General features: G+C 35.6%; 1 protein-coding gene across 11 annotated transcripts in view; it reads right to left on the bottom strand.

Annotated features, from left to right (window-relative positions):
• Positions 1-24,881, bottom strand: part of UBR2 (ubiquitin protein ligase E3 component n-recognin 2) — a 130,833-nt gene that overhangs the window by 66,710 nt on the left and 39,242 nt on the right. For 5 of the 11 annotated variants that reach the window (XR_011650053.1, XR_011650054.1, XM_058306746.2 and 2 more), the window contains 8 exons: positions 22,982-23,095; positions 10,519-10,649; positions 6,756-6,894; positions 6,207-6,269; positions 3,492-3,612; positions 2,013-2,120; positions 1,491-1,579; positions 314-412 (listed from right to left, as the gene is read on the bottom strand). Coding sequence is in view for 8 of the 11 variants with exons in the window: in XM_058306746.2 (XP_058162729.1) it covers positions 314-412; positions 1,491-1,579; positions 2,013-2,120; positions 3,492-3,612; positions 6,207-6,269; positions 6,756-6,894; positions 10,519-10,649; positions 22,982-23,095 (864 nt within the window). In the remaining 3 variants the exon portion in view is untranslated. Of the gene's footprint in view, positions 1-313; positions 413-482; positions 582-1,490; positions 1,580-2,012; positions 2,121-3,491; positions 3,613-6,206; positions 6,270-6,755; positions 6,895-10,518; positions 10,650-22,981; positions 23,096-24,881 lie in introns of all 11 variants that reach the window. The other 6 variants (XM_058306747.2, XM_058306749.2, XM_071218456.1 and 3 more) reach the window with 3 other exon arrangements.

Here is a 24,881-nt window from a genome sequence, read left to right as displayed (position 1 = left end):
TTAACTTATAGGTTCAAAACCTTAGGGAAATACTATAAAAAGGAAGAGTTAGGAGCTTTTTAACGGTCACTTTTTAAATAAGAAGCCTTTTCCAGTTTTTTTTAATGCCTCCCCCACCATCACCCCTTGCCCCTCAGATTACATGATATTCAAGGACATTATCTAGTATGGTTGAAGGTTTCTGAAGTCTGGCTGCCCACTAAGGAAATATTACTCTATTCTGGAATACACAGATCTTAGTTCTCTATTATTTTAAGACTTTACTTCTGTTAATGGAAAACAAGAAAGTTCTTCTTAGTATTTTAGTACTTACAAGTGAAGGAACTGTGAATATCTGTACCGAGAGGTCTGCGATTGAAAACTCTCTGTCGTGGTCATCTGTCACATAATCATTCTGCAAACGCTCATAGTTCTATTAAGGAGGCAAAAAAAGGCAAGGAGTGCCAGCTATCAGTTACAAGAAAAGGCAAAGCACTACTCACCAGTGTAGGTGCAGTGAAGAACTGGACAGACAGAGCAGTCACCGACACTGCTCGCTCGTGATCATCCTCCATAAAATCCCTCTGCAACTGCTGGTAATTCTAAACAACAAGTGGGAGATTCACCTCTAATCCACATTGACCAAATGTTTAAGGATTATAATGAAAAGTCAGTGCTGGAGGAAGTTCAATGAGATAACACTGCTATGAGAAAACCTGAAATGATTTCTAACAATTAAATCCTGTATAAATACTGACTAATTTAGGGAACCCAAATAGGAAACAAACACTACTAAAATCCTGTACACAGTGGGAATAAGTCACAGTTGTTACACTATCTCTGATGACCACCGGACTTTCATTACTTCCAGATGCATATCAGAATCACCTGGATGGTTCTTTCAACATGCACACACTAGCCATTCTTGGTTAATGTGCATCAGTAAGCTTGAGAATGGAATACAAACACACATATTTTGAAAAAGCTCCCCAATGATTTTCACATGCTACCTTAGTTAATAACCTCTAATTCAGACAAATAAGCAATTAGCTTAATTACATGCTGCTAAAAGAGAGAAGAACATAATCCAACTATATTAACAACCTAGAGTTCATGACTTCTATACTGGAATCCACAGATAAATGTCAACTCAAATAAGATTATCTTTTCCTTATACAAATCTTAACAGGGACAATACCATAATTTCATAACGGCATAGGTTTAAATTCTTCATTTACCATTTCATATCTTTTGAACTAATCAAAGGAAAAGGTACACTGCATAGATGGATATCATATTAACACGGGAGGTGATGAGCAAGAAAAGGGTCTCACTGTTTATTTTGTTCTATTGATAAAAGATCATTTATGAAGTTTATTAGAACTAAAAATCAAACACTGACACCTTACTATTAGCTGCTAATTTTATGAAGCCTAGGCATAATCATGGGCTACATGTACTCTTTATATAACATACTATTTTTAAATTTTCAAAACTGAGGAAACACTTACATTTGCAAATCTAACAGCAAACAGTTTCTTGTATTTCAAATCCATAAGTAGACTGCTCATGAATAACTGATGATACACACTCCTAGCACCTGTTAAGAAAATGATCAGAATATAAGGGATATTCCAAACAAGCAAAAAATTACATTTCCAAAGTTTTTGTGTGCTCAGTTATACTTTAAGTCTCAAGAGCAAACAGTTCACGTTCCTTAACACAAAATATTTACAATCTGCTTACATATAAAATCAGTTTTTCTAAAATATGATTTCCTAACAAAATAACATAGAAAAACATGAAATACATTCATTTGGCCACATATATTACTCTTAGAGGTTATTTAATTTATTGGACCCAAAAAATCTTTTTTTTTCTTTCAAAGAATGAGATTGCATATGCTAATTTTTGAAAGCATAAATGTATTTATTTAATATCTTCCTCTCTACCCACCCCCCCAAAAAAATCCTTTAACATCATAATTAACTAAATAGATTCTCACATATCTTAAAAGTAGTTAAGAGATTCACCTTTCCACAGTTTGGAATCACTAAGCATTAGTCTATCCACAAGAGAAGAGTTTTCACCATCTGGACCTTCTTGTAAACCAACTTGACATAAAATCCGGCGAAGGCCATCTTAAGACAGGAAGAAAGTAGTCATGAAATAGCAACTTAAAACAGTAAAATGAAGTAACATTTTAGTAGAAATGGTCATACTGATCAACAGAGTTTTATTAAAGGTCAAATTTATTCAGAAAAAGTACATTTTAACTATTTTATTAATATTTGCACAAAAAATTCAAAATCTTCCATTATACACCAAACCTTACTACAGAATGCTAAAATATAAAATATATGTTTAAAGAATATAATTAAAAAGAAAACATCAAAAACCACCAAAGTGGGGAGCAGATGTAGCTCAATTGGTTGAGTGCCTGCTTCCCATGTACAAGGTCCTGGGTTCAATCTCCAGTACCTCCTAAAAACAAACAAACAAATAAATAACTCTCATTGGTGAGCAGATGTAGCTCAGTAGTTGAGTCCCACTTCCCATGTATGAGGTCCTGGGTTAAATCCCCAGTATGTCCTTTAAACAAAACAAAACAAAAAGAATCTTTCTTTAAGCCCTTAGGCTCATTAAACCAGATTATAGTAAAATGTTTATATACACCATGATAACCAAAGATTAGTATAATATAAAATTGTGCAAAAAGTCAAAAGAATGTATGACCTCTGTACTATAATATTTACCAGTGTACTCTGCTAATGCTATGCTAAACGTTTTTCATTCATAAAAATTCACTGAGCACCAACCATGTGAGAGGCCCTGGAAGACAAGTTCCTTTATCTTCAAAATGCTAAAGTTGTAAAAAAGGTCTTCAAATATTAATATAACCATTAAAATGACCAAAACTTTAACAACTTTTTATTCTATACTTTACAGGTTTTTCCTCGTGGTACCAGGGCTGGGGATTGACCCTGGGTCCTCATATACGGGAAGCCAGCAGGCTACACCAGCTCCCCCAAGTTGGCTTTTTTGTTTGCTTGTTTGTTTTGTTTTTGCTTTTAGGAGGTACGAGGGATTAAAACCGGGATTTTGTACATAGGAACCACTTGAACTATATCTGCTCCCCATACAATTTAAATTTAAGTCACTATATTTTAGTCTTCTTCAAGCATGCAAAATAATCAGAAAAAAAAAGGAGTTCTTAAAATTTAATTATAAGTCACCAAATAGAAATCATTTAAGAAACTAAAGGAAAAAAAACTTACATAAGTATTAATTAATAGAAGCTAAATTCTTTAAATTATTGATAGTGAGTATCCTACCATGGATACAGAAAACTGCTTCCATGATACTACTCTTTATTACTACAGCACTGTACTTGGCATACAGGTTTCCAATGGAAACCATCAAAGGGCCAAGAAAAATAACTGGAAAGACATTTGAAAGGTAAGCAAACACATTTGCACAGTTAACATTAGCATCAGCTTTTATGAACCTACCTGAATATCCAATAATACTTCCCAGCCAAGACAAAAGTTTCAAACCAAAATTCTGGTGTGCAACAATAGATGAATGCATAACTTGAACTTTCAGTGGCTTTGTCTGTCGACTGGTATTTCTCTTAAGAAATGGCAGGATGAAAAAACAAACTTAAGAAGGCCATTTTATTGGTAGAAAAAACCTAACATTTTAATTTAATATAAACACATCGTTGTCATCATAGAAAGGGTTTTCATGTATTTGTGTAAGAAAAACATCACTTGTCTGTCTTGCCTGACTCGTTGCAGATCCTAATTTTCTAAAAGGCTATAACTATTAGGACTCTTACAAAAAACTAAGCTTATGAGAACCCCGAGTCTTTAGTTCCATTTTGAAACGTTACCCTATCAACTATACATTATTTAAAAAGATTTATTTATTTCTCTTCCCTGCCCCCGCCCCCTGTTGTCTGTTCTCTGTGTCTATTTGCTGTGTCTTCTTTGTCTGCTTCTGTTGTTGTCAGCAGCATCGGAATCTGTGTTTCTTTTTGTTGCGTCATCTTGTTCTGTTAGCTCTCCGTGTGTGCGGCACCATTCCTGGGCAGGCTGCACTTTCTTTCGTGCTGGGCAGCTCTCCTTACGGGGCGCACTCCTTGTGCGTGGGGCTCCCCTATGCGGGGGACACCCCTACGCGCGGGACACCGCTGCGTGGCAGGGCACTCCTTGCGGGCATCAGCACTGCGCATGGGCCAGCTCCACACGGGTCAAGGAGGCTGGGGGTTTGACCACGGACCTCCCATGTGGTAGACGGACGCCCTAACCACTGGGCCAAGTCTGCCGCCCAAACTATACATTTTTAAATGTTTAAATTTTCTCTGTCTTTAAACTAATTTCTTAATGCAATTACACACTTACTTAATTTATCCCATTGTATAGAAGTGATCATGAATCAATACTTTCTTTTCTCCCCTTTTCATTTTTTACTTGGATCCTCTCTCCACCCCCTGCTTCATTCCATCTCCATAACCCATGTTAAACAAATACATCTTTCATATTTTCTCCAGCTATGTTATAGATCCATATAAAATTTTAATTTTGTTCATTTGGTTTATGCAATGGGATATTATACATATTTTTATGCATCTTGCTTTTCTTAACTAATAATGCATTAACATTTTCCCAAACCAACCCATACAGCTTTAATTTTTTTGTTGTTATTTATAACCATATTATATTGTCTGGAATAGATTTATTTACACATTCTATAGAGAAGGGCATACATATTCACTTTGTTTCAAGTTTTCTGTGACTACGAAAACAAGCAGAACTCAAGATTTTTGTGCATGTATGTTTATACTTACTGGCTTGTATTTCCATGGGGTAAATTACTAGGAGAGGTAAAGCTTTGTTATTTTACTGATTACTAATGAGGCTTTTTCCCTGTATATTGGCCACTTGGATTGTCTGTTGTGATCTGCCTTTTCATATCCTTTGTCCATTTCTCTATTTTGTTCTTTATTCCTTACTTGATAATCTATATGTGTTCTGTTTATCATAAACTATCCTCTGTGTTAGAAATAACTTTTCCAAATCTATTTGTCAACTGACTTTGTTTATAGAATATTTTGCTGTGCAAATCATTTATGTAGACAAAAAATGTGCATAATTTCTTCTCTAACTTCTGGAGTTCTAGACTTGGTTTAGCAGCTCTTCTCCCACAAAATGAAACTGTAGTCTACTAGATTTTCCTTATTTATTCCTAATATCTATTTCTGGACTCATTTCTGTTTCAATAATATATCTGTCCATTCTGATGCAAAAACTACCACTATAATTACATATATCAAAGCTAAAACAACCAAACTAAAAACAACTAAAGCTAAAAACAACACTGAAATGAGAAGGCAAATGGCAGTATAATACATTCAGTATGAAATCTGTCATATAATTAAAAAACCTCCAGGTTAATAAAAAAAATACTGACAGATATTTAACATATAGTATATATAAAGTATAAAGGCATGCATGAAAATGAAATAATTAATGGATCAAAGTAGTTACCTCTAGGCAAGGAGGAAGAGAAATGGGATTAAGAAGGGATAGTATGGGGGTCTCTGTACTATTTTATTCATTTAAAATAAATACAAAGAAAATAGGTATATTGTGGGAACACAGGTTTCACTGTGTATTCTCTATTCTTGCCTGTATATTTAATAAAATTCATAATATATGAATTATTTTTAAAAGGGACATTTACATAAAATGCAGTTACATGGAACAGTGAAAATAATAAACTTAACACAACCAGTCTAAATGTGAGGAATAGTTCTCTTTTAGAGAAATAATCCACTAAGCACTACAAGGATATGCAGTATATCCTGTTATAAGGTACCAAGAACCAACTTCTCATGATTCTAATGTTGCTGCTAAAGGCCAATTTAATTCCTAAAAAGTAATCTGAAATTCTATCAGTTAAAAACAAAACGAAAAGCAAAAATCTTCCAATACTTCTCTGATAGAGAAATAGAAAGACAAAAGATACATCTTATCTAAATGTTAATTTTCTATATCAATCTTACACAGCTTAAAAAACTAGATAGTGCAATCAATGCTCACGAAATTTACATATGATTTTTGATTGATATAGGCAGAAAAATGGGTTTACAGAAGCCCAAATACAGAAATAGTTTTAAAATAATGAAAAAAATAATTCAGGCATGTTTTTAAACTACTTACCACAATTATTGATTTTGCTTGTTCACAATACTGGAAGTCTCCATATCGAACAGACCTACGCCCCTTTAAATAAAGATATTTAAAATCAATTTGTAAAAATAATATATTCAATATTAATAAGTTTTAAACTACTGAATGAACTTGAGGATATAACAATTGTGCTCAACTTTTAATATTTATGATGTTCGTCCTATTCATCAATGAAAAGTTAATTAAAATATTTTCCTTCAAAACTATCTTAACTCTTTCAAGTCATGAGTAAGCATATTTCTCCGAATTGCACATTCATTTTTCCAGGCTGCTATAATTTCCATTTTCATAACTAAATATTTTTAATCACTGGGTAGAACATGGCAACTGTATCTATATTTCCTCTTGAACGTCCTATCTGGCAATAGCTAACAATTATACTCAATAGACATTTGGGCCAATATTCAGATGAAATTTAAAATAGCCAAGATATATATGCTTCTAACTCAATTTTCTGGGAAAACTAATCTGTGGTAAAGTTCAGTTTATTATGTGATATCAATATGATGATTTACTTACATCTCGATCTACTGTAGTTGCAAAACCAATGGCTTCTTTTTGTGTACAGTTAACAGCTTTCTGAAGAGTATGAATAACTTGTTCATAGGTGTGAACCTCATCATTAAACAGCATGCAATAGTAAGTGTCACTCTTCTCTCTGTGAGATGAAACATGAATTACCTATTGGATTCTCCATTTGCATATTTTCTTATTCTATAGATATTTTCTTTGATAAGAGCCTACTTTGTTCTAGAAAACTGGGCACATGTGAAGGTTATGTTCATGTGTCTACTTAGCTTCCAGTTGTTTGGTTAAGTAAGTACTGGCCTGATTGTTGCTGGGAGGAGATTTCATCAGCAAGTTGATTGCCTCTATGGCTGATTACATCTACAATCAACTGAGGAGACTGCCTTCAGCAATGAGAGATATCTCATCCAATCAATTTAAGACTCAAAGGAGAAGTGATGATTTCAGCAATCAGAAGAGTGAATTTCCATCTCTAAGTCCCAGTCAGCTTCTCCTGGGGAATTAATCAAGAACCCTCATTGAAGTTCCAGCTTGCAGCCTGCCCTATAGAATCTGGACTTGTGCATTCCCACAGCATGTGAGATAATCTTTATAAAAATCTCACAACATTTACAGATATCACCTGTTGGTTCTGTTGCCCTAGGGAGCCCTGGCTAATAAAGTGCATATTTGTGAAGAAGTCACCCATGATCCTTGTGTTGTCTGGTGCTACAGTATGGTGCAAGAGGTAGATACTGAACATATAATTCTCTGTGAACTAGTTTTCCCCCAAAAAAGCAGGGTGCTAGAGCAGGATATAACAGGTCTGGGAGTTCAGAAGAACTGCTGCAGAAGTAACCTGAGACCCAATGTCAGATTTGACTACCAGTGGCTCCAACTGGGGGTGAATTTGGCTCACTTCTCCACCAGAGGATCATTAGACAACATCTGGAGTTAGTTTTGGTTGTCACGACCTGGTGGAGCAGGGTGTGTGGGTTCTGGTGTCTAGTGGATAGAGGATAGGGATGTTTCTAAACATTCTACAGGGTACCACACAGCCTCCAGAATTAAGGATTAACCTAGTCCAAAATGCCAATAGCACTAAGGTTGAGAAATCCTAGGCTAAAAGAATGTGAAAGCAACGGTCCTGACACGGGAAAGGGAAATATTGGAAGCGAAAGCACAGTGCGAAAGGAGATTGATATAAGATTAGCCTGGAGACGTAGGCAGAAATCTTAAAAGATCTCATAATGGATTTTGTTTTTTTGTCATCCTATGGGTAATCATTGTTTCAAAACAGAAGATATGATTAGAATCGCCTTAAACTCACTTCAGCTACAGTTTGGAGAATGAATCAGAAGGAGCAAGAGTGGATATAGGAGCCCAGATAGGAAGCCACGCAATCAAGGGATGAAATTAAGGTAATTTAGACTGGGTAGTCATCATGGAGATGAGCAAAGTAGAATGATTTGACAGGTATTTAAGAGGGTGATCCAGCTGGACTTAGTATCTAAATGATGCTCTTTATTTCTCATCACCCATCAAGCCTCTCAGTTAATTCCTAGTCTTCTTTCAGATATCCATTTCCTTCCTTAAGAGAGTCCTCTCTGGCCTCCGTAATTACATGTTCTCATATCATCTTTTCTATTGATGAATAGTATTATATTTATGTGTATTCCATATTTTCTTTACACATTCACCTGCTGAGGGACCCTTGTTTTGTTTTGTTTTTCCTTCAATTTTTGGCTATTGTGAATACATTGAGTATTACTGTTCTGGTCACTGAGTGAATATATGCTTTCAGTTCTCTTGGGGGAAACTACCAATGAGTATATTGGCTAAACTGTATGGTAAATTTTGGTTAATTTTAAGAAATGTCAGTTTCCCAAAGTGGTTGTACCATTCTGCATTCCCATCAGAAATAGATGAGATTTCCAGTTGCATCCTCATCAGGACTTGGTATTTGCTGGTGTTAAGTTTGAGCCATTTTAATGTGTGTATTGTGGTACCTCATTATGGCTTTAATGTGCATTTCCCTGATGACTTTTTTTTTTTAACTGTCATTAATTTATTATTAGGAAATCCATTTGCTAGGAATAACCTGATGACTATTGATGTTGAACATCTTAAAAAAAAGGGAATGGATGTAGCTCAAGTTGTTGAGTGTCTACTTCTCATGTATGGGGTCCTGGGTTCAATCCTCAGTACCTCCTAAAAAAAACACACAAACAAACAAAAAATAACTCTCATTCAGGTTTCTGAATAGATGGAATGCCATTTACTAAGATGGGAAGCCTTATAAGAGAAGAATGTTAGATTCTTTTCCCTTCCATGCTGGACACCCTGAACCTACAACAGAATAGAAAAACAAAGACAAAACTTTTTTATTCTCTACAGTCTAAATTCTGATCTGAGATCAATGATTCCCAACCTGAAGTATATGAAGATAAAGTCATGGGGTATACCAAGTCATTTTCAACCTTTGCAATAGGAGAAATAGTTAACGCCTCACTTATTTAAAAAGATACAACCTACCATCTCAACTGAACATAGCTGAGAAAGCAAAAAAGAAACACTACCAAGTGTCCCACAGGCTCTCATTCCAGCTTCTGTTCATCTTTAAATATGAATACAGTTCTAACAGCCTTGGTAAGAATAAGAGTAAAAGGAAAGACTGAGGCAGGTGCACTAACAAGGAGTAAGCCCTTAACTTTAAATTTAACAAAGAACATGGAGAAACAAATTTCTAACATAAAACCAGACACAAGAAATGAAAACATACAATTAGATGGGGCAAGTTCATGCACGACAAACATTGTTCAATGGCCTTTACTGCAGGGTCTCAAATTTAAAGGAAACATAAGTGAATGAAAGTTGGGTGAGGCTAGTGAAAGGGAGGAGACACATTTCCCTCTAACAGAAAAGCAACTAGTAGCTCTACTGATGGTGGCCACGGTTACTAGTTTTAGTATTTCTCAGGCAAGATAGAAATTATTTTGAATGAAATCTTCTAGTTTCAATGTTGGCAATACCTTAAATTAAAACAAAATATAGCCATGGCAGAATCCAGTTCCTGGTTACAAGTTTGTGACATTCATAATAATCTAAGTAAAAAAAATTAGAGGCACTTTAAAAAAGCAGAAATGTAGAGAATTTTTAATAAAGATTTAGAGTCAAAATGGTTAAAATCATGTTTAAGCATTTATTTGAACAAATAAACTCACTTATACCAAAGAGCTCATTCCCTTATGATAAATGAACAAAAAGTTGCCAAGTTAACTTACAAATTTTATCACACAACCAAAGAAAATTGACTATGCCTGCCCGAAACCAGTGATAGAATCTTTTTTTTTTTAAAAAGAAGAGGTAATGGGGATTGAACCCAGGACCTTGTACATGGGAAGCAAGCGCTCAATCTCTGAGCTACATCTACTCCCCACTGAGAGTTGGTTTCCTTGTTTCTTTGTTTGCTTTGTTTTGTTTTTAGGAGGTACCAGGGCAAACCCAGGCCCTTGTTTATGGGAAGCAGGTAGGTATTCAATCACTTGAACTAGATCTACTCCCCTCAGTGACAGAATCTTGACAATGAATTTAATAAGACTACAAACCAACTAGCCAAGTAAGTGGATCACACATATTTAAAAACTATAAAATAAAGGTTATTCTGCTAGAAATTCTTGAAAAAAAAAAGAAAAAAGATTATGTACATCCTAGTTGTAATAAAATCAAGATTTAGCAGTTCCACAAATATGAAGAATAAATGGGTTATACTTACGCCATCTCCAAATCTCCTGGCAATTCATTTTCTTTTTCCCAGGTTAGAATCTCTACTGCATACCGAAACATAATAGCAAAGATGTTATAAGTTCTTGCTATCATGTCTTCTGATAAATGCACAAGAGGATCCTGAAAGAAAGAACAAGGAAAAAATGCAATAATGTTAAATGCAGAATAATTCTTCTCTCTCCCATTTTCTCCCCTCCACTTCCTTAAAAGACTATTTGTAAAAGGCTCATTGGTCTTCCAGCTTCAGCTTCTCTTCAGTTTGAACCTAGGTGTTACATCCTACCAAACCAAACTTTCTAAAACATTCTGTTTAGAATAATCCCCACTATCGAATCAACTAAATCAAAATATTCAATGGCACTCCAAGGTCTAATAAATAAATCTAAAAATTTTAGAATGGCATCTCAGGATCTCTAAGACCTAACATCAAAACATCTTCAGGAAAGTGGACTTGGCCCAGTGAATAGGGTGTTCATCTACCACATGGGAGGTTCGTGGTTCAAACTCTGGGCCTCCTTGACCTGTGTGGAGCTGGCCCATGTGCAGCGCTGATGTGTGCAAGGAATGCCCTGCCACGCAGGGATGCCCCCCATGTAGGGGAGCCCAATGAGCAAGGAGTGTGCCCTGTAAGGAGAGCTGCCCAGCGTGAAAGAAGTTTAGCCTGCCCAGGAATGGCACTGCACACATGGAGGGCTGATGCAGCAAGATGACGCAACAAAAAGAAACAGATTCCTGTGCTGCTGACAACAATAGAAGTGGACAAAAAGAAGAACATGCAGCAAATGGACACAGAGAACAGACAACTGGGGCGGAAGGGTGAAGGGTAAGGGGAGAGAAATAAATAAAAATAAAATAAATCTTTAAAAAAAAAAACAAAAAAAAATCATAGCATTTTTTTAAAGTAACTTTATTTTAAATTAAAAAACAAACAAAAAGGCAGCTCAACAAGTTATGGAAGCATTACTCCTAAAATGTTCTGTTCAGGCACTTTTATCTCATCTAATTCCAACTACTAACTCAACTGTTTCTCTGGTGTTCAGAAAGATACACAGATAAACACAGATTAGTTAATGACATAGTCAATGTCTCATAAACGAAGAGAAAAAAATGCTTAATTATTTTCATCTCACAAAACCAACCATATATTCTTTTTTTACCTTTAGCATTAATATAGTACCAACTTTGCTACAAAAACAGAGTCAACTATAGTCTATAAACTACTTGAGTTATATTTTTTCCCATGTATCACCACATTCTCAACACTCTGTAGAACATTCCGTATTTATATTATTAACCACAATCTTTATCTTCTGACAAAATCATTGTTATACATTCCCTATATTATCCTCGACTGTCTTCCAACTAACATTACTCTCCCATGACTACTCTTTAGTGACAAGCGCATCCATAAATCAAGTTTTTATTACATTCATTACGTATTACCATTAAGTCCAACCATTATCACATTCTTCACAGCTCCTTTACCATACTAACCCCAAATTTCCAGAACAAACGAAGAAACGTTATCTAAGAACAGACAAGTAATTTTGTTTTGTTTTTCAAAGGCTTTATTGAGATAATTCCTAAATGTAACCATCACCACAGTCTATTTCAGAACCTTTTCATCACCTCAAGAATAAACCCTGTGCCCTTTAGCTATCTCCTCCTTTCATCCAATTCCCCAGTCCTAAACAACTACTAATCTACTTTCCGCCTCTATAAAGTTCCCAGTTCAGGACATTTTATGAGTGGAATCATGTAGTATGTGGTCTTTTGTGACTGGTTTCTTCCACCTAGCATAATATTTTCAAGGTTCATCCAAGATGTAGTATATACAAGTACTTCTTTCTTTTTATGGCCAAATAATAGTCCATTGTATGGATACACTGCATTTTGTTTATCCATTCATCAGGTGATGGACATTTCAATTGTTGCCTCCTTTTGGCTATTATGAATTATGCTGCAATAAGCATTTGTGTATAAGGTTTTCTGTGAACATAATGTTTTCCTTTCTCTTGAGTACACACCTAAGAGTGGAAATGCAGGGTCATATGGTAATTCTATGTTTAACAGATTGAGGAACTGCCAAGGTTGTTTCCCAAAGCACCTTGCACCATTTTACATTCCTAGCAGCAATGCATGAGTGCTCCAGTTTTTCCACATCCTGACTTTTTGGTTCTAGTCAATTTAGTGGGTATGAAGTGGTATTTTGTGGTACTGGATTGCATCCCACGATGACTAATGATGTTCAACATCTTCTTATGTGCTTATTAGCCATTTCTATCTCTTCCATAGAAATATGTCTAATCAGACCCTTTGCCTGTTTTTAAATTGGGTTCTATCTCTTTTTACAATGGAGTTTAAGAATTTCTTACATATTCTGGATACAAACCCCTTATCAGATTTATGATTTGAAAATACTTTCTTCCATTCTGTGGACTGTCTTTTCACTTTCTTGATGGTGTCTTTTGATGCACAAAATTTTGATGAACTCCAATTTAGCTCTCTTTTTCTTTTGTTGTTTATGCTTTTGGAGTCATATTCTTTGCCAAATTCAAGGCCATGAAGAGTCTCCCCTATGTTTTCTTCTAAGAGTTTTATGGTTTTTATATTACAATTAGGTTTTTGATCCATTTTGACTTAATTTTTGTACATAGTGTGTGGAAAAGGTACAACTTCATTCTTTTGCGTGTGGGTATCTAGATGTCCCAACACAAATGGCATTTTGCAATGGTATACCCACATGCAAAATAATGACCTTGGCAACCTTTTAAAAAACCAGTTGACATAGATATATGGGTTTATTTCCAGACTCTCAATTCTACTCCATTAATCTATGTCTATCCTTGTACCATTACCACACTGTCTTGATTGCTGTTCTTTGTGGTAAATTTTGAAATCAGGAAGTATGAGTCCTTCTACTTTGTTTCTTTTCAAGATTGTTTTGGTTATTATGGGCCCCTTACAATTCCATATGAATTTTAGAATCAGCTTGTCAATTTCCACAAAGAAATCAGTGGGATTCTCTGATGGGATCTGCACTGAATTTGTAGATCAAGGTGGGGGAGTACTGCCATCTTAACAATGTTAAGTCTTCCAATCCAGGAATATGGAATATACTCTCAATTACTGAGATCTTTAATTTCCTTCAACAATGTTTTATAGTTCTCAGAGTATTAATTTTGTACTTCTTTTGTTAAATTTATTCCTAGGTTTGTTTGTTTTTTGTTTTCAGGAGGCACCAGGGATTGAACCTGGGACCTCATACATGGAAGGCAGGTGCTTATCGACTGAGCTACATCCCATTCCCCCAATAATGTCCTTTTGAGCCTTTTCTCCTCTATTCTTAGATCCCATTCAATATCATGTATTACATTAAATTGTCATTATTTCTTAGTTGTTTTTTAAAATTATGGAAGTATATATACGACATAAAGTTTCCCATCCTAACCCCTCCCAAACACAGCATTCAGTGGGATTAATCAAATTCAGTGTTGCAGTACCATCACCACCATCCATTATTATAACTTTCCCTTCACCCCAAACAGAAACCCTACAACTCATTTCGCATTAACTCCCCAATGTTCCTGTTCCCATCCCTGGTAACCTGTACTGTACGTTTTGGTTCTAGGAGTTAGCATGTTCTCTGATTTCCATACTTCTCCCCGACAATGGTGCTTAAATTTAACATCCTTAATCAATAATAATCCCATTTGCTTTGATTTCAACTTAACTTCCGTAGCATATATAAACTATTTCCCCATACCCTGTTACTCCACCATTATGTAGTTCTTGTCACAAATTACATATTTATATATTACAAGTCCCAAACCACTGACATATCATTACATTTTATGCATGCTCCTTTTATATCCTGTAGGAATTATAAAATGGAGTAACAAATCACAAATACAATAGCAATGGTATTTATATTTGCCCATGTCATTACACTTACCAGAGATCTTTATTTCTTCATGTGGTTTCATTTCAGTCTACTGTCCAGCATCCTTTCCTTTCAACCTGCAGAACTCCCTTTAGCATTTCTTGGAAGGCCATTCTAGTGGTGATTAAGTCCCACAGCTTTTGTTTACCTAGGATTGTTTTTGTCTCGCCCTCATTTTTCAAAGATATAGAATTCTTGGTTGGCAATTTTTTGCTTTCAATACTTTAAATACATCCTTCTATTGCCTTTTTGTCTCCATGGTTTCTGATGAAAAATCAGCACTTAATCTTATTGAAGATCCCTTGAATGTGACATGTTGTTTCTCTCTTTCGGCTTTCAGAACTCTCCCTCTTTTTTTTTTTAAGATGAATTTATTTATTTCTCCCCACACCCCCAGCCCCACTGTCTGCTCTCTGTGTCCACTGGCTGTGTGTTCTTTCTGTGTCTGCCTATATTCTCATTAGATGGCTCAGGGAACCGATCCTGGGACCTTCTCGAGTGGGAGAGGGGTGATCACAGGATTCTCATTTTATCTTTGGTGTTCAACAGTGTGATTATAACATGGTGCAGGTTAAGTCTATTTAGGTGTTTAGGTTTATTCTGTTTGAGGTTCACTAATTATCTTCAATGAATATATATTCATATCTTTTGTTAAATTTGGAAAGTTTTCAGTCATTATTTCTTTGAATATTCTCTCTGCCCCTTTCTCTTTCTCCTCCTTCTTGGACTCCTACAATGCATATATTGGTATACTTGATGGTGTCCCACAGTTCTTCAGGCTCTGTTTTTCTTCATTCTTTCTTCTTTCTGCTCCTCAGACTGGATGATTTTATGTAAGAGTAGTGATACTCTTATGTAAAAACTCACTGTATTTAGTGTTCTGTAGGAGAGCTTGGTGAACCACCTTCTACACACAGGGAAAGTTCTGGGACAGCAGGCTACTATGAGACAGACTGGGCCTGACATATATACTCCCTGCATGTACATAAGGGTTACTCTGGAACTGTGACCACAGACCCACACCGGGAATGTAGGTCAGCTGTGCACTGTGCCAGTGAGGAGAGCGGAGGGGTCCAGCTAGGGTGCCAGGAGAGTCAAATGCTTTTAAGTTATCTTTTTCTTTATATTCAGTGCCCACTCTATTATTGTAGTCCTTTAAATGTTTTCTGGAACTTTGAGAAAGATATTTTTGTTAGTTCTTCCTAGTTTTTCAAAGTTTCTATATCTCACTCCATCTTGATTGGGGTGGGCCACAATCTTTAATCTTTACATTTTATATTAAATCTAAACATCTTACTCGGCTTAATGGCTAAATGGTGTTGTATTCATTTCTCAAATAAGAATATCAATATGTTCCAACATCACAGTGTAAGAATAAACAAATTCTTGCAAAAATACACACACAATAAGGACATAAAATATTTTTGCACATCCACACCAAAGAGAAGCCTGGTGGAAAAGTGAGGAGTGTCTTCAACTGCAAATAAAACAATTCCATTCCTCTGCCCTATAATAACTATATCCCTTCTCAGCCAGAAACAGGGTGAACATTGTCCCAAATCCCTCATGACTGAGGAATGAACAATACTAAGGGGAGGGGGAGTATAACCACTGACTAAAGCAGATTTACCGTTATTGTAGTTATTATCTTGTATTAACTGAGTAACTTCTAATACTGATATATATATATATATTTTAATTAAAAAGAAAAAAAAAGAGATAAGCCTGGTGGAACTGATGTAAAACAAATGCAGAAGGTGGAACAAAACAAACAACAGAGGAAAAAGGACAAAGATTTCTAAACGAGATGGCTTGAAGATGGTAAACTAATTTTTCTCAGAAAAAGATTTTTCAAATTCTTACAGCACCTTTATCCATAACTTTTCCCATATAGGCTGCTTTATATGTCCTTTCGAGTTTTTTTTTTTTCCCCCCTACTAACAAGGCTTATTACTATTTCTTATGGAGCCTTTAGAAGTTATTAACACAGTGAAACCATGTGTCCACAAAAGGAAGTGTACCTCCTAGACATTCACAAAAGGGTGGATATAATAATACATAAACCTCTGTTAAACAAAATAAAACAAAATACCTCTGGTATGGATTGAATTGTGTCTGCCCAAAAGACAAGTTCAAGTCCTAACTCCTAGTCCTATGAATGTGGCCTTATCTGGAAATAGGGCCTTTAAAGATGTTAGTTAAAATGAGGCTAAACTGGATTGGGGTGGGCCCTAATTCAATATGACTACTGTCCTTATAATAATAGACTAAAGGGTACTGGGGATAATGCCATGTGATGGCTGAGATAGAGAGTGAAGCCCAACGACTACCAGAAACTGCCAGAAGACAGTAGAGATCATGGTACAAACTCTTCCCTACAGACTTCAAAGGGAGTATAGGATTTCTCACACCTGATTTTGGGCTTCTAGCCTTCAAAATTATGAGATGAAATTTCTGTTGAATTAAGCCATCTAGTTTTTGGTACTTTGTTAAGGCAACCCTAGAAAAACTAAGATAACCTGCACTACACCAAAATAGAAAGTAGAACTAAAGTGCAGTTTTCTTAGTGGTATTACAATTGTGTGCCACAATATAAAACATTTAGGGACTGAAGAATGATGTCAAACAGGGTTGGTAAGAATTAAATGATCTTATCAGCCAATTCTTGAGAATCTAAGCCAGTAGATTTCAAACTCTATTCTACAAAATCCCAGCATCTGGTAAGATGGCTTCCTATTTGAGTTATGTATCAGTTTAAAACGATAAAATTGTTTATATATTAAAAACTATCGGAAAAATATAGTCTAAAATGTGTTATATGACATCTTAGGGACCATCAACTGGTAATTTTGCTGCTAGATTAACCCACTTTGGGGCAGGACTAGGAATACAAATTCTTCTGCCATCTCTGTATGTACATTTTAACTTCTTGAAAAACGTATCACTGATTACAAAATAATTATTTCTGCAGTGAAGAGACGCTAAGCCTGTGCAAGTTTACTCAAATGTACCATCGTAAATTAAATGCCAGGAAAGACTCAGGTACTTCTGCTCAAAGTTCAATGGTCACAACATTAATTCAGTTGGGACGAATAATAAGTTACTATTTTATGTTGCATTATCACTTATTACTAGTAATTTTAGTTGTTTGACTATTTTTATATTAGAGAATGTAAGCATTTATTGTGAGTTAATTTAGATTTACTCTTCTTTCAAGCTAGGAAGAATATAAAGTAAGCTGTTAAAAAGGTTATCAGTGGCTATCTTAGGGATTTGGGGAATTATGGAGAATTTTAATCTTTCATGTGATACATTTCTTTATTGTTTGAATTTTTAAAATGTAAAACATGTATTATGGTAAATACTTTAACAACACTTCACATGTAAATAAGGTGTAACTGAGGATTTTCTCTATACTGTTCAACTAAATAAAAATATAGAAATAAGATAGACTGAAGGGAAGTGGACTTGGCCTAGTGGTTAGGGCGTCCGTCTACCACATGGGAGATCCACAGTTCAAACCCTGGGTCTCCTAGACCCATGTGGAGCTGGCCCACGTTCAGGGCTGATGCGTGCAAGGAGTGCTGTGCCACGCAGGGGTGTCCCCTGCGTAGGGGAGCCCTATGCACAAGGAGTGCGCCCCGTAAGGAGAGCTGCTCAGTGCGAAAGAAAGTTCAGCCTGCCCAGGAATGGCACCGCACACACGGAGAACTGATGCAGCAAGATGACACAACAAAAAGGACACAGATTCCCATGCTGCTGACAACAACAGAAGCAGACAAAGAAGAACATGCAGCAAAAATGGATACAGAGAACAGAAAAATGGGGGGTGGAGGGGGGTAAGGAGAGAAATAAATAAAAATAAATCTTAACCAAAAAAAAAGACTGAAAAGCATGAAATCCACCTTACTTATCTCATAAATTGACTTTCTAACAGGTAAATAATATATTTCAATTTATAGAACATAAACATTTGAGAAATACCACTTTTTTTAAAAAAAGATTTATTTTTTAAGATTTATTTTTATTCCCCTCCCCACTCCACCCCCGGTTATCTGTTCTCTGTGTCCATTCACTGTGTGTTCTTCTGTGACTGCTTCTATCTTTATCAGCAGAACCGGGAATCTGTGTTTCTTTTTGTTGTGTCATCTTGTTGTGTCAGCTCTGTGTGTGCGGCGCCATTCTTGGGCAGGCTGCACTTTCTTTTGTGCTGGGCAGCTCTCCTTACGGGGCGTACTCCTTGTGCGTGGGGCTCCCCTATGCGGGTACACCCCTGCGTGGCACAGCACTCCTTGCGCGTATCAGCACTGCACATGGGCCAGCTCCACATGAGTCAAGGAGGCCAGAGATTTGAACCGTGGACCTCCCATGTGGTAGGCGGACGCCCTATCCATTGGGCCAAGTCTGCTTCCCAAGAAATACCACTTTTATTTAGTTTTATTACTGGAACTTTGTATCAAAATTTCAATTGGAAAAAAAAAATTCCACTGCTAAAAATGTCTTTAAAAACCTGTATAATACACTGGGAAGGCATGCTAAGTAAGGGTGTGGAGTTTTTCTTTTTTGGAGTCATGAAATAATTCTAAAATTTTTTGTGATGATGAATGCATAACATTGTGATTGTACTAAAAGCCACTGATTATACTCTTTAGATAGAGGGTATTGTATGTGAATATATCTCAATAAAACTGCTTAATAAATATGCTTAATAAATAAATAATTGTGCAAGAATAGCCAGAAATAGCAGCTATGCACATTACGGGAAACAGAGAGATTGAGAGGTGAAGAATTCTCTTGTTTTTTATTATTATTCTTGAAATAATGAAAATGCTCTAATCATGACTGAAGTGATGAACGCACAACTACGTGATTATAACAAATACCACTGATTATATATTTTGGATGAATTGTATGCTTTATTAATATGTATCAATAAAATTGATTTGTGTAAAAAACGGCAACCCCAAAACAGTTTAATACACTGTTTCTGGAGTTTAGACAACCTAGGTTTAAATCCCAGCCCCAGCACTTACGCTGTGGGAGACTTTGGGTACATTCCTTAATTTTTCTAAAACTCAAGCTTCAGTATCTATACAACATTGCTAACAATGGTCTCTATCTGTAGGGCTGTTTTGAGAATTAAATGAGATAAATCAAGTGTGGTACAATGAATTATATATTCCACTTTAGACATGTTCTTAATCTTAATCCACATTCCTATTTATTTCATCACAAATAGGAGCTCTTAAAGATGTTAGTTTTAGTTAAGGTATGGCCCAAATGAATTAAAGTGTGCCTTAATCTGGATTAATGAAATCCTTTATAAAAACAGAAGAAATTCAGACATAGCTGAAGGACTATGGAAAGGAACCCAAGAATTGCTGGCTGGCCAGAATGCTACTGACCCTGAAAGGAAGCAAGCCTTCCAGCCTCCAAAACCATGAGTCAATAAATTCCTACTATTTAAGCCAAAACCAGTGTGTGGTATTTGTCATGACAATCTGGAAAACTAAGACATGTACTTAGCATAATAATATTTGGCTATTAATAATCACTGATTTGCATTCAACTAGGATGGGAGTAGCTAAGTGCAAATTTCAGATTATCAAAATCTTCACTGCGGTTGTTCACTGAGTTAACATTATTTAATTAAATCTTGTTCCAAAAAGAATGTGCGGCAATTTTAAGAGATACATCCAATATAATAAAATAGCATTGAAAACAGAAATAGATATACAAAGTACATAAAGAAAAAAATAAATGTAGGGAAATAAATTGAAATCAAGATAAAATCTGTTTATAAATAAGATCTTTTTATAAAATGTCTATCAGCTACCAGAAAAGTGAAACATTTTAGCTGTGTTTCCCCACTAGTCACAAAAAAAAGGTAACAGTTTATCAAACTTATTCTGGAGAAACCTGACTGTTCCCTAGTGCAGAGACAATGTTTCTTATAAATTTTTATGAAGACCAACAAATAAGATACTACACATAGTATGTGATAGTTCTCAAAGGAGAAGTACCATCCCACCCACCTTCTCTACATGCCCCAATACCCAAGAGACCATTTAGACACCTGATTGGGTACTTTTTATTGTCACAGTGGTGAGAGACACAACAAGCATTTACTGCGTGGGAACATGATGCTAAACACAATGTTTCTGACAGCCTATACCAGGGGTCGGCAAACTCTGTGTAAAGGGTCAGATAATAAGTATTTTAGGCTTTACAGGCTACAGGGTCTCTGTTATAACTGCTTAATTCTACCATTAATGCAGAAAGCAGCTACAGACAGTACACAAATGATTGAATATGGTCTTTTTCTAAGGAAACTTTATTTATGGACACTGAAATTTGAATTTCACATAACTTCCATGTTACAAAATATTATTATTTTGATTTTTTCAACTATCTAAAAATATAAAAAATAATCTGTACCTTATAGTGGGGTCAGAAAAAACAGGTGGTGAGCAGGACTTGGTCCGTGGAGCCATAGTTTACAGATCCCTGACTGTATAATTAAGAATGGTCTCACCTCAAATGCCAAGAGTTGAGAAGACCTGTAGAACTCTTCAACATTATCCTTACAAAAGTACATTATCAAATTTTCCCAATATTTTCTTAAGATGTAGGCTGAATACATAACAAATTATGTTTAATATAAGTAATTCTATGTCTGCCAAAAAACTATGTTCCAAGTACACATATCTCTTTTCCAATTCAAGCATAAAACACAGAAAACTTAGATAAATGTATGAATTTAATGAGTGGGGACCAGGTGTACTGTCTTTTAAGTAGTTCTTAAAGACTTCATTTCTCTTAACTTTTTAAAAAAATAGGTAGTAAATGGCAGAATCTGAATGTTTTATTCTCTATCAAGTTTCTGGAGTATATATTTCCCAGGGCAGGACCATATGACTTCAGCCAGGCAGGTAAGCTGGCTGGCATTTTAAAACTCAGGAAATTAACCAGAGCATGCACTGACAACCACTACAACAATGCATGAGAAGATAAGTTAACAGAGTAATTGCAGATTCAAATTAAAAAAAAAATTAAAAACTATTCTAAGTCTACTTACATACAAGAATAAAAAGGTAACAGAATTCCTAAAGTTTTTACCTGTTTTCTGTGAAACACATCTAAAAGACACTGTTCTATACCATTATATGTTGGTCATTCCAATAAAAATATCTGACATCTGCAGGGTATATAGGCCAGGAAGGACTTTTTTTTTCTTTTTTACATATTTTATTTAATAATTTATTTATTTTCCCCTTATTTTTCCCTCCCCCTCACCACTGTCTGCTCTCTGTGTCCATTTGCCATGTGCTCTTCTGTGTCTGTTGTATTCTCATTAGGTGGCTCCAGGAACCCATCCTGGGACCTTCTGGAGTGGGAGAGAGGCGATCATTCTCTTGCTCCACCTCAGCTCCCTAGTTCGCTGCATCTCATATTGTCTCTTTTCTGTGTCTCTTTTTTGTTGTGTCAACTTGCTGTGTCAGTTCTCTGTGTGGGCGGTTCCACTCCTGGGTGGTCAGCCCTCCTGCGCAGGGCTGCACTCCTTGCGTGGAGGCTACTCCTCGTGTGGGGGGGCATCCCTGTGCAGGGTGACACTCCTTGTGCACAGCAGCACTCCACATGGGCCAGCTCGCCACATAGGCCAGGAGGCCCTCGGTATCAAACCCTGGACCTTCTATATGGAAGGCAGAAACTATCCATTGAGCCATATCCACTTCCCAGGAACACTATTAATGTCCACTTACTCCAAATCTATATCAGACCTACTAGCAATGCAGAAGTATTCTGAAAGCACCCACCTCTCTATCATTTAAAAATCATAAAATCTGAAATAAAACATCGAACTGTGACAAACAGCAGGTATGACTCAAGCATTTCTTTAGTAAGAAGAGAGTTCTCTATAATATTACAAATATCATTTAGAGGAAAATCATGCAGTATCAACAACAAAAAACAGCTGGCACGGGTATAATTTGTGCTGAGCTTTCATCTCTACACTTGGTCCCATCATATATCCAGTGACACTGATTTACAGAAAACATGATTGGGATTGGTTGCCATTTATGGTCGTAGAAAAGAAAGTTATCTGGCCTATAAAGTCTTAATTACAACACAAACATACAAATTCTAACCATGTTAACTAGTATACACTTACAGAACTTTTAATCCCTTCAAAAATAAATTAGGCCTTAAAAAAATCCTCATCTATGTTTAAAACACAACAAGAACAATACCACCAACAACAAAACAAACAAAAATCAATCTGAATTAAAATAAATTTCCAGAATTTCAAATGTGTGATACTAGCAATGGTACAATATCCAAACAATGTAAAGAACTTCCCAAGTATACTTTGCCACAAATGATAGTGACAGGACTATTCTGCTTAACCATTTCTCATATTATAACCTAATTCCTTTCTCTGAAAATATTTCATACTTGTGATTAAAACAGTATTTCCTTAAAAACAACTTTGTGAAAATGTTTTTACCTCTTCTTCCTCAATTTCAGAGGTGTTAAGTTCATGTTTTTGACAGTAAGGACCCTCTTTCCAAGCTTCAGTATCACCACAGTCACAGAAACCTCCACCTCCTGATGTTGTCATCTTGAAAAGAAAGTGTAAAGTATCTGGTCAGTAAATATTTACTGAGGGCTATCAGAGTATAAATAAGACTATCAAGTGCTAAGTTTATAACACTGATTAGGTGTTTCACTTCTCTGGGGGGATACTTACCCCCTTCATTAAATAAAATGTCAAACCTTTCAATGTTGTAAAGCTTATTTTAAACAAGCCTTTAGGCTAATCTAAGTGATTTCAATATAAAATAAGCCATACTTTGTAGTGTCTAGTAAACTACAGATATTTTAAAGAGGTAAAATATGCCCACCTACATGATTTCTTTAATTAGGAAAATCATGAGGCTCACAAGAATTTTCCTGCTGGGTTTTGGCTAAATTGATATAATGCTGATATCTATATGTTACCAGGTTTGTGGTGCTAAAATGTAATATAATGGATTCAAAGATATAAAGATTCATATAGCAACTGTACCTTTGAAGAGTCTAATAAAAGTGCTGCATTTGTCTTAGAAAAACTGACCAAGAAAGATAACAGAAATATATATACATATATTTTTTGGCTTACACTACCTAAACAGCTACTCTTTGAAAGGACAGATAATAGGGGCTTGGGAAATAGGAAACTGGACTGCCTGGTCAAAAAACTTTTCATCACCTGTGGGGTTCAAGACTTATACTTTCTTAAGATATGGTAATGATTCAAGAAATAATGGCAAGATGGACTATATTAATTAATAACTGGTAATGGGGAGCCGGTGTAGCTCAGTGGTTGAGCACTGGCATCCCACTTACGAGGTCTTGTGTTTAATTCCCGACCCTGGTACTGCCAAAAAAAAAAAAAAAAAAAAAAAAAAAAAATTAAAATAAAAAAATAAATAATAATTGGTAGGCTGGAAATTCTGCTTTTCTTAAAATAGTGGGAGGAAGAACTTAGGAATGGGTTTAGATACAGCAAATTTTAGAAGGAGTCTCACTAAATTTTCTCTAAAGAAAGCATTAATGAATGAGTTATTCCCAGGGGCTGCAAATACATATGCTAAGAAACATGGACAGGAAGCCATTTGGAAAATAAACCCAACTCTATATTTCTTATATTCTCATTCCAGTTACCAAACACAGATAGAACTGTTTAAAGGAAACTGGGGTTCTCTTATTGATTTGTGAGAATAAAGAGAACATTTAAGAATATAAGGAGCCCAATTCTGTGGCTGTTTTTAGTTATTATCAACATTTCAGAATAAAACCAAACGAGGAAAGATCCTGAATCAGAAAGATCCTTAATTCTTCTGTTCCTTAATTAAGAACAAGAATGAAATATTCCTTTTCTACCTTTTTGAGAATAGGGTAAAATATTACATCTAACAACAGTTCCCTAACCTTTGAATCTTCACTGCTGTCTTCCAAAAGAGTAACTACGACAGGTTTAAGAATAATTTGTCTTTATCTGTATCCTAACTTAAAAATACTTGATTTTTGGAAAAGTTTTGACTACATGACAACATTGAAAGGATAAAGGTAGATCTTATGCTCTAGAGTTGGGCTCTCTCCTAAACTGTAGTAGATGCCTGTTTAATATTAAGAAATGACAAATCATCTGTGGAAGATGATCATGATCAATAGATGGAACACCTCTTAAAATGTTATAATCTTGTTGTTCTTGCATATTCCTTTTCTTACATATCCTCCGTTCAGAACCTCAAATTCATACTTTTGACTCTCTCCTTTATCCTTCAATTTTTGACAACTTTCTTCATAAACCTAGAACCACAAAGATAAACATAAAACTAAGAAAACAAAAACAAACTAGTTGA

Source organism: Dasypus novemcinctus, chromosome 11, assembly GCF_030445035.2.
Source record: "Dasypus novemcinctus isolate mDasNov1 chromosome 11, mDasNov1.1.hap2, whole genome shotgun sequence".
Classification (NCBI taxonomy): Eukaryota; Metazoa; Chordata; class Mammalia; order Cingulata; family Dasypodidae; genus Dasypus; species Dasypus novemcinctus.
Note: the sequence above shows the minus strand (reverse complement) of the source record. Positions and strands in the feature narration are given on the sequence as shown.